This window comes from Carcharodon carcharias, chromosome 22 (genome assembly GCF_017639515.1).
Source record: "Carcharodon carcharias isolate sCarCar2 chromosome 22, sCarCar2.pri, whole genome shotgun sequence".
Taxonomy (NCBI): Eukaryota; Metazoa; Chordata; class Chondrichthyes; order Lamniformes; family Lamnidae; genus Carcharodon; species Carcharodon carcharias.
In genome coordinates, this window is record NC_054488.1 from 9,585,034 (window position 1) to 9,603,792 (window position 18,759).

The following is an 18,759-nucleotide window of genomic DNA, read 5'->3' on the forward strand; positions in this document are numbered from 1 at the left end:
AGTTTTAAGGGCCAGGGAGAAGGTAAGTGTCTAAGGTAAGTAGGTAGGATTGTCCGGGGGGGGGGCATGGGTGTGGGGTGGGGTTCCGACATCGGGTTGGGTGTGGGTGCCCCGAGGTTGGGTCGAGGGGTGGGGAGGTGGAGGTTTGGTAGTGCCCCGAGGTCAGGTCGGTGGGGGGTGGGGGGCGGGGGATGGATGTATCCTGAGGGATCTGGTTGGGGAGGGGGTGCGGTGAGGGCTGTCGCGGGTTTTCCCAAGGTCAGGTCAGGGGATTAGGGGAATGTGTTCTGGGAGGTTGGGTCAGTGGGATGTCATGGGGTGTTCCAAGGTCAGGTCGGGACGGGGTGGCGGGGGTAGGGGTCCCGAGGTTGGGGTGTCCGGAACTCCAAGGTCGGGTGGGGGGTAGTTTGGAGGTGGGGTCGGTTTAGGTCTTTACAATAGTTACCTAGAAGTTAAAAGGAGGTTTTAATTCTTCTAACATTTTCTGGGTAACTATTGGTTTAACCCCGGTGGAATCATCAAAATTTGCGATTTAAATCACATTTTCTGATGGTTCCTAGTGCAGCGCAATTGTCCAGAGGAAGTTAGCATTTATGGGCAATTGCCATGTAAGCCCTTGCCTGGGAACCTGCCAGAAGGATTCCCCAGTGCATCTTTGGGGTAACTCCCCCAAATCCAACTCTGGGGAGTGCAGAAGTTATGGGCTCTTATCTAAAAAGAAGCCATTTTGTGATTTGAACATCTGCTGCCAAACTACACACTTTAGCACACTAACCGCTAGCACTGTAGCAACTGATCAATAATAGATGATTATTAGAAGTACTTCAGTTATTCCGTAACTGAAGATAAGTTATTAATAATCAGATAGTTAATGAAAGTCAGATTATATCTATTTCTGTATTTTTCTACTCACAGTCCTATGTTACAATTGAAGTCTGAGGCTTAAACTTGCTGTGACAGCATGTTGTGAGAAAGGAGTCTACACTATCTTGTAGACACCCCTATTAGAACACACTGTCCTTGACCAGTCTAGTACAGGGCTTAATGAAGAAGGCACTTGTGCAGTATTGAGGTAAGGAACACATATTATAATAATCCATTGTCTTATGTTTAAGGCAAAGTGTGCAGATGGATAGATCCAATTAAATTAACCCTTAAAACATTATTGACCAATTGGCTAATAACAACAACTTTGGGTCAAGGTAGGGTGATGCAAGATTTAGATATAAAAGAGGGTTTCGGCACACACAAACAAAATGTTTCCCAGGTGAAGGTAAACCAGTTGTATTGTGTTTTCTCAGTGTGAGAATGGATAGTGTAGCACTGGGCCCAGGAACAGAGGCAGAATTCCTGTTGGGGTAGACCCTGGATAGTGCAGATTCCTTCCGAGACACAGGCAAAAATCCGGTCAGCGAGAAGGTTTGAAGTCATTTTCTGCTTCTTCTTGACTGCCCATCCATTTGAAGTCTATAGTGTATTATTGATAAGTATACCTTTTTGTTCTTCTGGTCCTTTAGTCGATTGATATGTGTATTGTAATTTTATTTTATCCTTCATTCAATAAACTGTGCTATTATTTGCTAATTCAGTGTCTGAGTCTTTGTCTGATGGTTATATCTCTGTTGAACTAAAACAGTTTAAAGAGTTAATTTGGGATCCAGTAATTAGGCTGCATGCAACTAAGTTAAACAGTCTAAATTTATCAAAACATCCCCTTTTTAAACATACACTGTACTGTAATCCTTATATGTGTATGACCACTCTAAACATAAAAGCAAAATGCTGTGGATCCTGGAAATCTCAAATAAAAACTGGAAAAACTCAGCGGGCCTGGCAGCATCTGTGGAGTGGGAAACAGAGTTAACGTTTCAAGTCCAATATGACTCCTTCAGAACAGTTCAGAATAAGAGTAACGTTGGACTCGAAACATTAACTCTGTTTCTTTCTCCAAAGATGCTGCCAGACCTGCTGACTCCTCTAACACTCTTCACTGACCTCCCATCCTTACCCTTCAACTTATCGACAACTGTTGCATGTGTCTTGCCTTCAATTACCTAAGTTGGTTCTCCAGTTTGTAGTAAATGTATAATCTTTTTCCTTGTTTGTAAATCTTTCCAAAGTATCACCACACCCATTCTCTACCAACTCCTTCAACCATATAACATCCATCAAGATATCCTGCTCCTTTGAATCTTCTCTCCCTTCACCCACTATTGGTAGCAGAATTTTCAGTAACTTACAGCTTCCGCTATGGAATTCCTTTCCTAAATTTCTCTGTTTCTCTCTTTTATAAAAACCTTCAAAAATCCAATTCTTGATCAAGCTTTTGTGTATCCTTCCTAATCTCCCCTTGCTTGTTTCCCATACTCCTACATGTGATGCATTTTGGATTATTGTTTATGCCATTCTCTATCATTATAATTGACAACCTTTTATATATAATATGCATATAATATATGGCCTTGGTCCTACAAATGTCAATAGGACATGACTATACCTCATCAACTAATGAAAATATGTTTAACAGTATTAGTATGGCATTAAAAATTTACCCCCAAAAATGGTGGGGGTAAGCGACAGTCTGAGAAGACTGCTTGCCCAGTAATATCAAGCATTTCGTGACAGCTAATGCTCACAATGCAATGCTCAAAACAAATTGTCTTATTGTTCTACCCTGAAAATACATGGAATATCTTAAAATTACCGAGAAAGAAGCTATTGTTTGCCTCTGTTTGAATAAATTCAGTTTGCATCCACGGGGATATTCTGTAAGGAGGTAATTGCCTTTTACAACACACATCCCAAAAATGCCATACCATAAATATAATCCTGATCAGTACAGAGACAAAGCCTGCATGCCATTGCAAAGCTTTTCACTAGCATCCACAAGGTGATAAACACATATAACCGATTCTTTGAACTTCATGTTATCCAGAGTGTTAAAGGAGGGGTCTTAGTTTTAAAAATCAAAGTTACAAAGATTACAATGAACACTAATGTGCCCTTTTATTTGACAGACAGTAAGTGATGAGCACATAATTATTCAACCAGCTTGGTGAAATTGGGAATCCTACAGTGAGAGGCTGAATCACACTGACAGTATTGTTACCCCAAGCAATCATCTAAAGTAACTGCATAAATTCGACAATTTATATTAATTTAGCTCATTTACATGACCACTTTCTGATATTATCAGTATTCAATGCATAAAACTTACAGAACTGCATCGTACTAAAAAATAATTATTATAGAAAACTAAACCAATACATTTTCCAGTTGGTTCCTTTATTCTTGTTTCCAATGCTTCTCCACCAATACTGCGTCCAATTCTTTGTCCATGGAACTTTCCATGAATCTTTCAATGTTCATTCAGCTACCTATTAAAGTTAACTACTGTACCTTCCACAGTGATGACCAACATACTCAGACCCAGATGTGCTGGATCACCTGGTCCTAGTGATGAATGGAAAACTGTGTGGGTTGGAACACATGCCTATAAATGAACCTAAGCAACTGCTCTTCCATTTGCCTAAGAGGGAAAAAAAGGCTTTTTTTTTTAGAAACTTGCTTAATTTTCCAATAGCTGCTGCTGAGCCAGCACAGACCCAGGAAAATCTCTCCTATGAGCTCAGCTAATGGTATAACAGTGTCAGCTGCATGCACTGCTAATAACTTCCTCTTACATAAAATAAACTTTATTTATATTCTAAATAATTTGTTTTACGTTCTGTAACATGGCCCTAAACAAACTTGTTAAAACAAATGCACACACACACACACAAATGGCCAGATTGGAATAACATATTGAGGAATACTTTCATATTTCATTAGTCGAGGAACTGATTAAGGAACAAAACAAAAACAAAAACAGAATTACCTGGAAAAACTCAGCAGGTCTGACAGCATCGGCGGAGAAGAAAAGAGTTGACGTTTCGAGTCCTCATGACCCATTCTGTTTTTGTTTTTGTTTTGGATTTCCAACATCCGCAGTTTTTTTGTTTTTATCTCTGTGATTAAGGAACAGGCTATCCTAGATTTGGTATTGTGCAATGAGAAGGGTTTAATTAATAATCTTGTTGTGCGGGGCCCTTTAGGGAACAGTGACCATAACGTGATATAATTCTTCGTTTGGATGGAAAGTGAAGTTGTCCGATCTAAAAATAGGGTCCTAAAGCTTAACAAAGGAAACTACAAAGGTATGAGGCGTGAGTTGGCTAAGGTAGATTGGGGAACTTCATTAAAAGGCATCAAAGTGGGTAGACAATGGCTAATACTTGAGGAACGAATGTATACATTGCAACAATTACACATTCCTTTCTGGCGCAAAAACACAACAGAAAAAGCAGCCCAACAATGGCTAATAAAGAATAGTATTAGATCCAAAGAGGAGTCATATAAAGTTGCTAGAAAAAGTAGCAAGCCTGAGGATTGGGAGCACTTCAGAATTCAGCAAAGGAGTACCAAGAGATTGTGAGAGTAAACTTGCAAGGAACATAAAAACAAATTGTAAAAGCTTCTATAAGTATGTAAAAAGAAAAAGATTACTGAAGACAAATGTAGGTCCCTTACATTTAGGAGAATTTATAAAAGAAAACAAGGAGATGGCAGAGCAATTAAAGAACTACTTTAGTTCTGTCTTCACAGAGGAAGACACAAGTAACTTCCCAGAAATACAAGGGAACCAAGGGTCTAGCGAGAAGGCGGAATTAAAGGAAATTAGCATTACTAAAATAATAGTGCTGGAGAAATTAATGGGACTGAAAGCTGATAAATCCCCCGGGCCCGATAATCTACATCCCAGGGTACTAGAGGAGGTGGCCACGGAAATAGTGGGTGTGCTGGTTATCATCTTCCAAAATTCGGTAAATTCCCAGTCCCAGCAGATTGGAGGGTGACAAATGTAACCTCACTATTTAAAAAAAGAGTGAGGGAGAAAACAGTGAATTACAGACCTGTTAGCCTAACATCATTGGTAGGGAAAATGCTTGAGTCTATTATAAAGGATGCGATAACAGGACATTTAGAAAATATCAGCAGGGTTAAACAAATTCAACATGGATTTATGAAAGGGAAATCATGTTTAACAAACCTACTGGAGTTTTTTGAGGATGTAGCTAGTAGAATAAATAAGGGAGAACCAGTGGGTGTAGTGTATTTGGGTTTTCAGAAAGCTTTTAATGAAGTCCCACATAAGAGATTAGTGTATAAAATTAATGCACATGGGGTTGGAAGGAATATATTGGCATGGTTTGAGAATTGGTTAGCAGACAGGAAACAGAGAGTAGGAATAAATGGGTCTTTTTCAGAGTGGCAGGTGTTTCAGAGTGGGGTACCACAGGAATCAGTGCTTGGGCTCCAGCTATTCACAATATATATCAATGATTTGGATGAGGGAACCAAATGTAATATTGTCCAAGTTTGTCAACAATCCAAAACTTGGTGGGAATGTGAGTGGTGAGGAGGGTGTTAAGAGACTTCAAGGCAATTTAGACAAGCTGATTGAGTGGGCAAATACATGGCAGATGCAGTACAACATGGATAAGTTATCCACTTTGGCAGAAAAACAGAATGGCAGAGTATTACTTAAATGGCGATAGATTGGGAAATGTTGATGTACAGGAGGACCTGGGTGTCCCTGTACACCAATCACTGAAAACAAGCATGCAAGTGCAGCAGGCAGTTAAGAAGGCAAATGGTACATCTGCCTTCATTGTGAGGAGGCTTGAGTACAGGTGAAACGATATCTTACTGCAACTGTACAGGGCCTTGATGAGACCACGCCTGGAGTAGTTTGTGCAGTTTTGGTCTCCTTACCGAAGAAAGGTTATACTTGCCATAGAGGGAGTGCAGCAAAGGTTCACCAGACTGATTCCTGCGATGGCAGGATTGTCATATGAGGAGAGATTGAGCCGACCAGACCTGTATTCACTGGAGTTTAGAAGAATGAGAGATCTCATTAAAACATATGAAATTCTGACAGTGGTGGACAGACTGGATACAGGGATGATATTTCCTCTGGCAGGGGTGCCTAGAACAAGGGGTCACAGTCTCAGGGTACAGGGTAGACCATTTAAAACTGAGATGAGGAAAAATTTCGTCAGTCAGAGGGTGGTTAACTTGTGGAATTCTCTACCACAGGAGACTGTGGAGGCCAAGTCACTGAATATATTTAAGGAGGAAATAGATAGATTTCGGGACTCTAAAGGTGTCAAGGGGAATGGAGAAAGCGCGGGAGTACAACGTTGAGATAGGGGGTCAGCCATAATCATATTGAATGGGGGAGCAGGCTCGAAGGGTCAAATGACCAACTCCTGCTCCTGTTTTCTATGTTTCTATGAAGCACACAAGAGTTTCACTTTCTGACAGATATCGTTCTGTACATTGCCCATTTCAGCTTTCTCCTTAGTATCTGTGGCTTCTTTAATGGCATCATTTCACTAGTGATTACCACGTTCGACTGTTAGTACTTTCATCACCAAAGCTAAGGCTATTAAGTAGAACTCTTCAGAGCAATAGAACAATTCATGCCAATCAATAAAGAATATTTCTAAAATTCAAGGTTATAGTTTTCTTCACTGAGATGAAGATCTAGTTATATCTGAAAATGACCTGTTATTTTCAGCATATAGGCAAGTCAACACAAAGCAAAAGTATGGAGCATAGTTTCAGGGGATAACATTCTGAGAAGAATTAAAACTTTTCAAGCATGTCCACCTTCACAAATGTTGTCACTATAGGGATGCTAAACTGTTTCTGGTTTGCTCAATGGTACCTAAACCGCTTCAACTGCACCAAAAGGCAGCTGGTCAACTTTGTACGTGGCAAAAGACCAATGTCTAGTTCTAACTGCAACTGAGCCTTCAAGTCTGCAGTGACAATCATGGCAAAGAGTTTAAAAAAACAGACTGAAGAAAATCAGTTTGAAATTCTCACACCACAATAAAGGTAAACTGAATACCGAAGAAAAAACTCTAACTACGTTCATTTTGATTGAAAAGGTTCTCATATCTGCTTAAATAGAAAGCTTTAACTTAGTTCAAAATGTTCATGCAACTATTCTGGTCAGCTTTTGCCCAGATGTGATGGAATGTTGTTTTAAATTGAGGTTTGGGTGGCTTTTTCCGCAAGTGAAAAGGCGCCTGTTCAATAATGTCACATCTGTAACAATTTACCAGAATGGCCATATTCAAACTCTAGTCTAATCCCTTAAAAAATGTGTGGGGAGGATATTTGTTCATGTGATAATCTGAGTATTGTACTGTCCAACTCAACTCAATAGTCATGGTTTATATCAATTTTCTGGAATTGAGCTTTCTTATAATAATTTCAACATGGCTTCATTACACCCAGGAATCAGCTATAATTACAACTGTAAAATAAATATTCTGAAACAGTTATTGGGGATGGGATTAAACCATGTCAAAGGCAGAAATATGAAAAATGATCAAATTCTACAAACGAGGCTAACAGAAAATTACCCAAACTGCTACAATCCACCAATGATATCCGACTATCCGTAAGGAAATATAGTTGACTACATTTTTCAGTTCCAAAGATTCATAGTGAAATGTCAGCCAACAGTTCAGTTTTAACTTTACTTTAAAACACATTTGCTTTTTAGTATTGGACACCTGACATTTCAATGGGTTAAGGCAATCAATACCTCAGCCACACAGCCTTGGAAGGTCATAGGTTTGATCCTCAATCTGTGCTGAGTTAGTAGCTCTCAGGCAGGGTAGTTGGGCATTACAATTTGTCTCAGTACCCTTGAGCATGGAGTGGGGTGGAAAATGAGTCATATTTCCCACTCGAGGTGAGAATCCCGTGACCCATACCAGTGTATCAGGTGTCAGCAGTCTCAAACAGTTGAAGGGACAGGCAACATGCATCATCACTGTGGTGAGGAACCTGAGGATGACCAACAACTATGGAACCATATCCCAGCAAGCAATCAAGGCAAATGGGAAGAGAAAGGAAAAAGAACATACTTTTGCAACTGTTACAACAAGGAGTTGACAAAACAGTCACGCAATGCAATATACTTCACTCCAAATTTACATATCGGGGAGTGTGACCGAAGACAAAAAAATCTGAAAATTTTTGACACGGAATAGTGTAATTATAGCACTTTTTATAATCTATAGTGAAGTGCAAGTGTTTCTAGACCACTTCAAATGAGTGGAATTATTAGACTTCAGGTGGTAGAAACAGCGGTTCTCCCGTTACCTCCTATTACCATTAAGACTGTGGACCAATGCTTTTGTCTCAAATCACCAGCATCAACAGAAGCATTTCAGCGTTCAATCAAGTAACTACATGTTTTACAGGATGAAGTCCATACTAACGACAGAACATAACCTTGCTGGATTGTGTACATGTGAAGCGAAGCAAAGGACTAAGGTAGAGCTTTGCGAACTATTTTCAAATATGATCCCATTTTAACTCACCACCACTTTCTCAATGGCAATCAGGGATGGGCAACATATGCTGACCCTGCCAGCTGTGCCTACATTCCATGGACAAATAGATATATAAAAAAAACTCTTGAAAATTAAAATGACCCCAGACACCAGCAAAAATAAAACAACAATAAAGCAGCCTAGCAACATCAGAATATAAAGTTTGCGTATTATGGATCAACATATAATACATCGTAAAAATATGAAAAGCTGTGGTTTTAAAGTACTTTGAAAAAATATTATTTTATGGACTCATAGATTTCAGTCAAGCTCTCCATATTTTCTGGTGACAGACTTGGTGAGGCCCCTCTCCCCCCACCCACCTTACGCACACATTGCAATCAACTCCTCTTCCCCCACTACACACTCACCCCTCTTCTTAAACATCTTGTGTTTTCAGTGCTCTACAGGTTATTTGTAAACTTTGGCATTAGTCAATGAGAGTTTCTAGCTCTGATGATGATGATATTACGTGCGTTTACATACCGTTGATTCAGTAAGTCCTCCTACTGACACAGTGAGACCCAGCAAAACACGGTACTGGTAAGTTGAAAGCCCTAAAAGTTTTGTGATAGGAGGAAAGGCTTGAGAGGGTGCGCTCCAATTCAGGGTTTCAAATTCTGATCTGGAATGAAAGAATAAAACCATGAACTATTTTTATTCTATATAAGGCACAGGAGTAAGTTAAACAATACCAATATTATTTTAGCTTACATTAGACCTGCACAACACAAAATGCTATGACAAAAAATATATATTTTTTTGAGGGAGCAGAATGTACATGCCTAAATTTGTAACACTTTTATTTGAAGCAAGTTAGGTACAATCTGGTTTCTTTTGGCATTTGGGAAAGTGTGAAGGCATTCACTTTGGGACCCAAAACAGATAGATCAGTGTATTTTCTCAATGGTGAGAAGACCAGGTACAAAAATATTTTAAAAGGCAAATAGAACATTGGCCTTTATTTCAAAGAGGGCTGAAATACAAAGGGGTGGTAGTTATGTTGTACTAAGATATGGTCCTGGTTAGATCTCATTTAAGTGTAGTGCGATCAGTTCTGGGTGCCACACCTGAGGGCTAATGTGTCTTGGAGGGAGTGCAACACAGATTCCCCAGAACAATGCTAAAGCTAAAAAGGTCAAATTACGAGAACAAGTTGCATAGACTAGGGTTTATATTCCCTTGTGTATAGGGGATTAAGAAATGATCTAACTAAGGTGTTTAAGATGATTAAAGGAGTTGGTAGGGCCAGCAAAAACTATTTCTTCTAACCGGGTAGTCCAGTCAAGGGACCATAACCTTAAAATTAGAGGTAATATTAGGAAACACGTCTTCACACAAATGGCAGTGGAAATCTGGAAGATTCTGCCCCAAAAAGCTGTTCAGGCCAGCTCAATTGAAAATTTCAAAACTGCAACTGATAGATTTTTATTAGGCAAGGGTATGAAGGGTTACAGTTTTGAAGGGTTATGGAACCAAGCCTTGATCTAACTGAGTGGCAGAACAGACTTGAGGGCTGAATGGCCTACTCCTGTTCATTCCTATCATAATACTTTTCTGTCCACTCCTGCTGTATAGCTGCAAAGTCATTTAAATAACAGGTGGCTGCACCAAGCTGAAGGTAGACTTTTGGCATGTCAAATCTTTACTTGTGATTGAAAAGAGAAGGAATCACTTTGTACCATCCACTTACCACTTTGCCAGTGTTAATGCTATGGTAGTGTTAGATACAATAAATTTCAGATCCTGAAGAAACATTGGCTTTAAAATCAAACAAAAAAAAGCTTGACATTAAGGGAATTACTCAATGTCTGGATTAAGAAGCTGATAATATTACAAGTGGATCAAATTACCCTGAAGTCAAATCATTCAGTCAGATAACAAGCTGGTGTAAAAGGTCTCTATCGACATTTCATTCTGACATATTCACACAAAATCACTAAGCAACCCCACATAACTCCATTTATAGGTTTAAATTAGTGAGTTACCAGTTACATGCTTATCAAACTAAACTGAACTCTTTATTTTCTACAATAATTATCTTGTACTAATGTTGGTTTGTAGTTGTGTAACATGTTTTCACTGATACATTCCTATTACCTTGTTAGTTTGTTTCTCTAATAACTATGACAAGTTTAACAATCAAATTTAAATGAATTAGGGATAAAGCAGTTGGACATTTCATTTTTAGCATCAGCTTCTCCAACTCCAGATTACTGCAGTGTTCTGTGCCGCCCTTGTTAGCCCTTTCTCAGTCACTACATTTGTTGTCTTGGGAGCTCTCCAATATCCACTTTGTGAGGTGTGTATCTCCCTTCATTCAGAACTCTCCAACTGTGCTTTCAGCCTTGCCCAGTCCCAATCAATTCTGTGCATCAGGCTCAACACGCTCCCCTCACTCTTAAAGTTCTTATTCCTCAACAAACGTGTTTTAAATTGAAAGTTTAACAGAACATTTTACAGCACCTAATTCAGCATAGGCTGCTTTTGTCTGTTTATGCCTTGAAACCTTATTGTTAAATCCAGTGCGCCAACCTTTAACACATTTTAAAATGGATTTGTGAAAATTTTTTTTTTTACCTTCAAGGTAAATGATGAGGAAAAGTCTGGGCCTTTTAATAACTCACCGTGGAAAAATATTCTCTAGCTCCTCCCGGTGTGGAATATGTGGAACTGCAGGGTTATCAAAGTGTAGGATTCGAAGAAAAACTGAGCCAGCGTGTGCTCGGAACCGATCGATCTTCTCAGCTGACAGTTGAGCCATGTAGCACATCATTTGTCTGCAACTGTGCAGAAGTAGGAAGCAGCGTCAATGATACAGAATTATATAGTTCTAAATCTTAAAAGATTAACCAGCATCACAAAAACAGATTATCTGGTCACTATCAAATTACTTTGTGCAAATTGGCTGCCACAGTTCTTACATTACAGCACTGACTACACTTCCAAAGTACGTAAGTGACTGGAAAATGCTCATGTGAAAAGGCACCATACACATCAAGAGACTTCATTGGGAATGTGCAGAGGCAAAGCTGAGGCATTGGAGGGAGCGCACAAACTTCCGAACAACCTATCTACCCAACTCTTCAAGCACCACCTGCCCCACATGTGGGCAGAGTCTGCAGGTCACACAATTGACTTGTCAGCCATTTCAGAACCCCTCGAACTGGAAGCAAGTCATCCTCGATCCCAAGGGACTACCTGAACAAGAAAATGTAAAGCATTTAACTTGAAGTCATGAACAGCACAATGTAAATACAAGGCAGGAAAGGCAGACAGGCTGGCAGACTTGTATCTATATGGAGCCTTTCACTGTCTCAGGATGCCCCAAAGCACTTCACAGCCAATATTTTGAAGTGTAGTCACTGCTATAATTTCAAAATATAGCAGCCAACTTACACACAGCAAAAGTTTCAACATCAGCCTTCCTGGTTGTCAGAATCTATGACACAGCTGAAAACTAAAATGAATGCTCGGAGTTATTAATTGTGCCAGCACTGTCCAATGCAGTTAGCTTGAGGCCTGGTCCCAGGCTTTTGAACTCATCAGTGCACAATTTCACTAGGAAATGAGGGGGGATGGTCGCACCTAACACCTTTTACAGAGTCAATACATAGTACATAGCTGGTGACCTGACTATGGATAAACTGCATACCTTTTCTACACCAAAGATGTCAAGTGCAGATGGTTGGAAGACAGGGAGAATTCACAAGAAAGTAATTACATAAAAATAAAGCATGTAATAACTTTTACCTATTAATTGCCTCTCACTAATGTATAGGATCATTAATGTACAGGTTATATTAAGAGCCTAACACCTTGTAGTTAATAATGGGGATAAGCAATCTCATGACAAACTAAAATTACAACTGGGACCAGTGAAGTATTTTATACTCACTTATCAGGAGAGATAAGCTGAGGGTGGGTCTGCACCAGGAGTATTGTTAATTCCATCAAACTTGTCATGGCAGCTTCTCGTACCCTGTTGATAATTAGAAAACAATAATTGGTACTGAGCTCACAGTAACATTTTGCTTATCTCAGACCAAACTAATTATGTAATGGTGAATTTTGTCGAACAGATAATATGTCCAAGTACTAAAAATCTAGTGAAGTGGACCACTGAAAGAGCTGACACAGGCTCAAGAAGGTTAACAAATTCAGTAACAGCCCCAAATGTACACTTCTGACTGGTAATAAGAGGGAGACCATTTAGGAAGAATTTCTTCACTCAGAGGATAGTGAATCTTTGGGAGTCTCAGTCACTGGGTTTGTTCAAGACAAAGATGGATAGACTTCTATTTATTAAAGATATCAAGGGATATGGGGATAGTGTGGGAAAATGGCATTGAGGTAGAAGATCAGCCATGATCTAGTTGAACAGCGCCAGAACAGGCTCGAGGGACCGAATAGCCTACTCCTACTTCCTACATTCCTATGTAACACACAAACTACAGTGGAACAAGAAGTTTTACCCAAATATCTTTCACGTATTAGACAAAATAAAAGTGTATACAATGAGGCTAAAGGAGGATACTATTGTTGAAGACGCCAGAATTATTCTCCATAATTTCTGAGGGAATGCTGTCCTAAGAGGATTTTTATTTCCTTAAAAACTATTTTTGGTGCATTTTTTCTTGAGAAGATACTTCTACCCTATCCATACTCAATTAATTTAGATACCTGAGCATCACCTTCTTCCTCTCACCAAAGGAAAGAGCAAAAGTGTAGTTATCCATCTTAAAAGTGATCGAAAGCTGTTTATTCAAAGTATCTTTTTAAATAGTTAATTCCAGTAAATTCTTTTACACTCTCACAGAATTATAATAAGACACAACTCAAAGAAAATAACAAGTGCAGATAAATCCATGTAAACACATTAAACAAAAGTTAACTTGTTGCAATGTGCTTGAAGACTGCTCATCATTTAATTTTTTGGGGTGAAAGCAGTGGCGTAGTGGGAATGTCTCGGGGCTAATAATCCAGAGGCCCAGGAGAATGCTCTTGGACATGGGTTCAAATCCTACCATGGCAGCTGGTGGAATTTAAGTTCAATTAATAAATCTGGAATTAAAAGCTAGTCTCAGTGACCATGAAACCATTGTCAATTATCGTGAAAACCATGCGGTTCACTGACATCCTTTAGGGTAGGAAATCTGCCATCCTTACATGGTGTGGCCTATATGTGACTCCAGGCCACAGCAATCTGTTCGATTCTTAAATGGCCTTTGAAATGGCCTAGCAAGCCACTCAGTTGTAACAAACTATTATAGAAAAGTCAAAAAGGAATGAAACTTGTCAGACCCTGTTCCCCCCACCCCTCCTGCCCCAGCATCGACCTAGGAATCGGAAACGACAATGGCACATCCAGACCAGTCAGCCTTGCAAAGTCTTCCTAACTAACATCCGGGGATTTATGCCAAAATTGGGAGAGCTGTCTCATAGACTAGTCAAGATGACAGCCTGACATTGTCTGTAAGGTATGGTTTTGTGAGTATGACAATGTCCTAGACATCACCATTCCTGGATATATCCTATCCCACAACTAGGGCAGATCCACCAGAGGTGGTGACACAGTGTATACAGTCGGGAGGGAGGTTCCCTGCGAGTCCACAACATTCCAGACCCCATGAAGTCTTGTACATCAGGTCAAATATGGGCAAGGAAACCTCCTGCTAATTACCACCTACGCATCCCCTTCAGCTTATGAATCAGTACTCCTCCATATGGAACACCAATTGGAAGAAGCACTGAGGGTGGAAAGGGCACAGAATGTACTCTGAGTAAGGGGCTTAAATGTCCATCGCCAAGAGTGGCTCGGCAGTACCATTACTGACAGAGTGGGCTGAGTCCCTAAGGACATAGCTCTAAACTGGGTCTGTGGCAGGTGGTGAGGGAACCAACAAGAGGGAAAAACCTACTTTACCTCATTCTCACCAATCTATGTGTCACAAACATGACAGTATTGGTGGATGTGACCAGTACACAGTCCTTCTGGAGATGAAGGCCCTCTTCACATCAAGGAGACCCTCCATGTTGTGTAGCACTGCTACCGTGCTAAATGGGGAGATTTCGAACATATCTAGCAACTCAAAACTGGGCATCCATGAAGCTCTGTAGGCCACCAGCAGCAGCAGCAGAATTGCATTCAACCACAATCTGTAACCTCATGGATTGCATAAACCCACTGTACCATTACCATCAAGCTGGGCGATCAACCCTGGTTCAATGAAGGGTGCAGGTGGGCACGCCAGAAGCAGACCTAAAAATGAGGTGTCAACCTGGTGAAGCCAAGACATAGGACCACTTGTATGTATGTCAAACAGCGGAAGCAGCATGCGATAGGCAGAGCTAAGCGATATCACAACCAATGGATCAGATCTAAGCTCTGCAGTCCTGCCACATCCAGTCGTGAATGGCAGTGGACAATTAAACAACTAACTGGAGGTGGTGTCTCCACAAATATCTCCATTCTCAATAATGGGGAGCCAAGCACATAAGTGCAAAAGATAAGTCTGAAGCATTTGCAACCATCTTCAGCTAGAATTACCAAGTGGATGATCCATCTTGGCCTTTTCCTGAGATCCCCAGTATCACAGATGCCAGTCTTTAGCCAATTCAATTCACTCCAAGTGATAACAAGAAATAGCTGAGGGTACTGGGTATTGCAAAGGTTATGGGCCATGACAATGTTCTGGCAATAGTATTGATGACTTGTGCTCCAGACCCCTAGCTAAGCTGTTCCAGTATAGTTATAACATGCGCATCTAAGCAGCAATGTGGAAAATTGCCCAGATATGTCCTGTTCACCAATAGCAAGAAACATGCAATCTCGCTAATTACCACCCCATTGGTCTACTCTGTATCATCAACAAAGTGATGGAAGGGGTCATTGACAGTGCTATCAAGCAGCACTTATTCAGCAGTAATATGTTCACAGACGCCCAGTTTGGGTTCTACCAGGGCCAATCAGTTCCTGACCTCTTGGTTCAAACATGAACAAAAGAGCTGAATTCTAGAGGTGAGAGTGACTGCCCTTGACATTAAGGCAGCATTTGAATGTGTGTGGCATCAAGGAGCCTAAGCAAAACTGGGGTCAATGGGAAACAGGAGGAAAACTCTCCAGTGATTGGAGTCATGCCTAGCACAAAGGAAGATGGTTGTGATTGTTGGAGGTCAATCATCTCAGTCCCTGGGCATCACTGCAGAAGTTTCTCAGGGTAGTGTCCAAGACCCAAATGTCTTCAGCTGCTTCATCAAGATCTTCCCTCCATCATAAAGTCAGAATGGGGGATGTTCACTGATAACTGCACAATGTTCAGCACCATTCGCAACTCCTCAGATACTGAAGCAGACTGTATCCATATACAACAAGACCTGTACAACATTCAGGTTTAGGCTGAGAAGTGGAAAATAACATTGGCACCACACAAGTGCCAGGCAATGACCACTTCGAACAAGAGAGAATCCAACCATCTCCCCATGACATTCAATGGCATCACCCTTGCTGAATCACCCACTATCAATGTCCTTGGGGTTACTACTGACAAGAATCTGAACTGGACCAGCCATAGAAATACTGTGGCTACAAGAGCAGGTCAGAAGCTGGGAATTCTGTGGTGAGTAACTCACCTCCCAACTCCCCAAAGCCTGTCCATTGTCTACAAGGCAGAAGTCAGGAGGGCAATGGAATACTCTCTGCTTGCATGGATCAGTGCAGCTCCAACAACACTCAAGAAGCTGAACACCATGCACGACAAAGCAGCCTGCTTGATTGGCACCCCATCCATCACCTTCAATATTCACTCGTTCCACCACCAATGAAAGATGCACTGTAGCAACTCACCTTAGAAGACAACCTCCTAAACCCACGACCTCTAGTACCTAGAAGGACAAGGGCAGCAGATGCATAGGAACATCACCACCTGTAAGTCCCCTTCAAGTCACACGCCACTCCGTTTTGGAACTATATCACCGTTCCTTCATTGTTGCTGGGTCAAAATCCAGGAATTCCCTTGCTAACAGCACTGTGGGTATACCTACACCAGATGTACTGCAACGGTTCAGGAAGTCAATTCACAACCACCTTCTCAAAAGTAACTAGGGATGGGTAATAAATGCTGGCAAATGGATAGAAAACTGTTGCAGTGAATGGCTGTTTTAGGACCACTGCTGTTTTTGCTATAAGTTAATGACCTGAACTTGGGAGCAGAAGACACAATTCCAAAATCTGCAGGTGACACAAAACTTGGAACAATAGTAAATAACGAGGAATACAGACTATAATGAGTCTATTAATGTATAGCCAAAAAAAAAAGTTCATTCAGCCGAATAAGACCATGCCAGTGTTTATGTCTCAAATGAGCTTCCTTACTTCATCTCATCCGATCAATATATCCTTCTATTACTTTCTTCCTCATGTACTTATCAAGCTTCCCCTTAAATGCATTTAGGGCAAGGTGGTGGCATAGTGGTGTTGTCCCTGGACTGGTAATCCAGAGGCCCAGATAATGCTCTGGGGACCTAGGTTCAAATCCTACCACGGCGGATAGTGAATTCAATAAAAAAAGAATTAAGTATGATGATTGATGAACCCATTGCCGATTGTCATAAAAACCCATCTGGTTCACTAACGTCCTTTAGGGAAGGAAATTTGCTGTCCTTACTTGATCTGGCACTACATGTGACTCCAGGCCTACAGCAATGTGGTTGACTCTTAAATGGGCAATTATGGATAGACAATAAATGCTGGTCTAGTCAGCAATGCCCACCCCACGAACAATTTTTAAAAAAGATGACATTCACCTCAACCACTCCATGTGCCACTCCATGTGGTAGCAAGTTCCACATTTTCACTACTATTCCTCAAAATAATTACTGACGTTATTAGTGTTTGTCTTATATTCATGGCTCCTAGTTTTGGACTCCCCACAGGTGAAAACATCTTCTCTACATCTACTCCCCTGAACACCTTCATAATTTTAAAGACCTCTGTCAAGCCTGTTGGAAAATCTAAGCATAAATCTTAATATTTGGAAAATATAAAGCAATCATCTCTAACTTAATTATGTAAAAATAGATTTATTTACATATTACCAACTCAGCAATAAGGGCGGTTTTGTATCTGTTATTCTCCTTCTGTTGGGAATGGTGACTCACATTGAATTACAGTTCCTTAACTGACCACCTTGTGTAAGCTTGCAGGTTATGAAGCAATTAATGCCACAACCCAGCCTGATCCTCTCCTTACTCAGCATTCACATGCTTATTTTGACAAAGACTGCTCGACGGCAAGAAAAAAATTTTTAAGAAGTAGGAACAATAGGCAACATTTTCCCACCTTTCCAAACAATAGTGACTTGTCAATCCAGTGGAGATGGGCAAAATCACAGGTCAAAAACATCTCTCTGCGCTTCATGCCACTGGGGATTACATATTTAGTGTCATAATCAGAATGTTATAAGCACATGCCAGCAATGCATTTGAGATTATTGATTTTATTTATCCACCATAGCAACAACCTCAATACAATTTCATCGTCTTCTTAAATAATGGTATTGCTTTTTCCCTTGAGCAAGCCTTTGGTTTAGTGGAAGTGTCGCCTTGGAGTCAGAAGGTGCTGACAGTCCCGGGTAAGTAAAGACCAGAGCTCTGACTCTGAATTCTGCGTTGACATTCAGCAGCATACTTGGGCCTCCGCCACGTATGACTAAATACCTTTAGGCTGATACAAAGATGATAACTGCCATGTAAGGGGCATTTACGTCACCACCTGTCAGATGGTTAATCAGACTGCAAACCTTTTCCACCGCTTTATGCACTTATCCAAATGGGAAGCATGAAGATACAAAAATTACAACTTTCTCGCTTTCACTGATCTACCCATTGATCTGACCAAAAGGATCTGCAGGCACTCAGGTATTTGCCAGTGGCACAATATCATGAAGCACATAAAAGTGGCAGTGAACAACCATCCATCTGATTTTCCTCCCTACTTGTACCATTTGCAACTCTTCAGATACTGAAGCAGTCCGTGTCCATTTGCAGCAAGACCTGGACAACATTCAGGCTTGGGCTGATACATGGCAAGTAACATTTGTGCCACACAAGTGCCAGGCAATGACCATCTCCAACAAGAGAGAATCTACCTATCTCCCCTTGACATTCAATGGCATTTCCATCATTAAATCCCCCATTATCAACATTCTGGAGGTTACCATAGACCAGAAACTTAAGTATAGCTACATAAATACTGTGGCTACCATAGCAGGTCAGGGGCTGGGAATTTTGCAGCAAGTAA

The 18,759-nt window shown here is 40.6% G+C and overlaps 1 protein-coding gene across 1 annotated transcript in view; it reads right to left on the bottom strand.

Moving 5' to 3' along the window:
- tbcd (tubulin folding cofactor D) overlaps positions 1–18,759 on the bottom strand; it is a 268,520-nt gene that overhangs the window by 32,736 nt on the left and 217,025 nt on the right. Inside the window, exons 30-32 of the mRNA XM_041216683.1 lie at positions 12,358–12,441; positions 11,087–11,245; positions 8,946–9,084 (exon numbers count right to left, since the gene is read on the bottom strand). Of these exons, the coding sequence (XP_041072617.1) occupies positions 8,946–9,084; positions 11,087–11,245; positions 12,358–12,441 (382 nt within the window). The remainder of the gene's footprint in view (positions 1–8,945; positions 9,085–11,086; positions 11,246–12,357; positions 12,442–18,759) is intronic.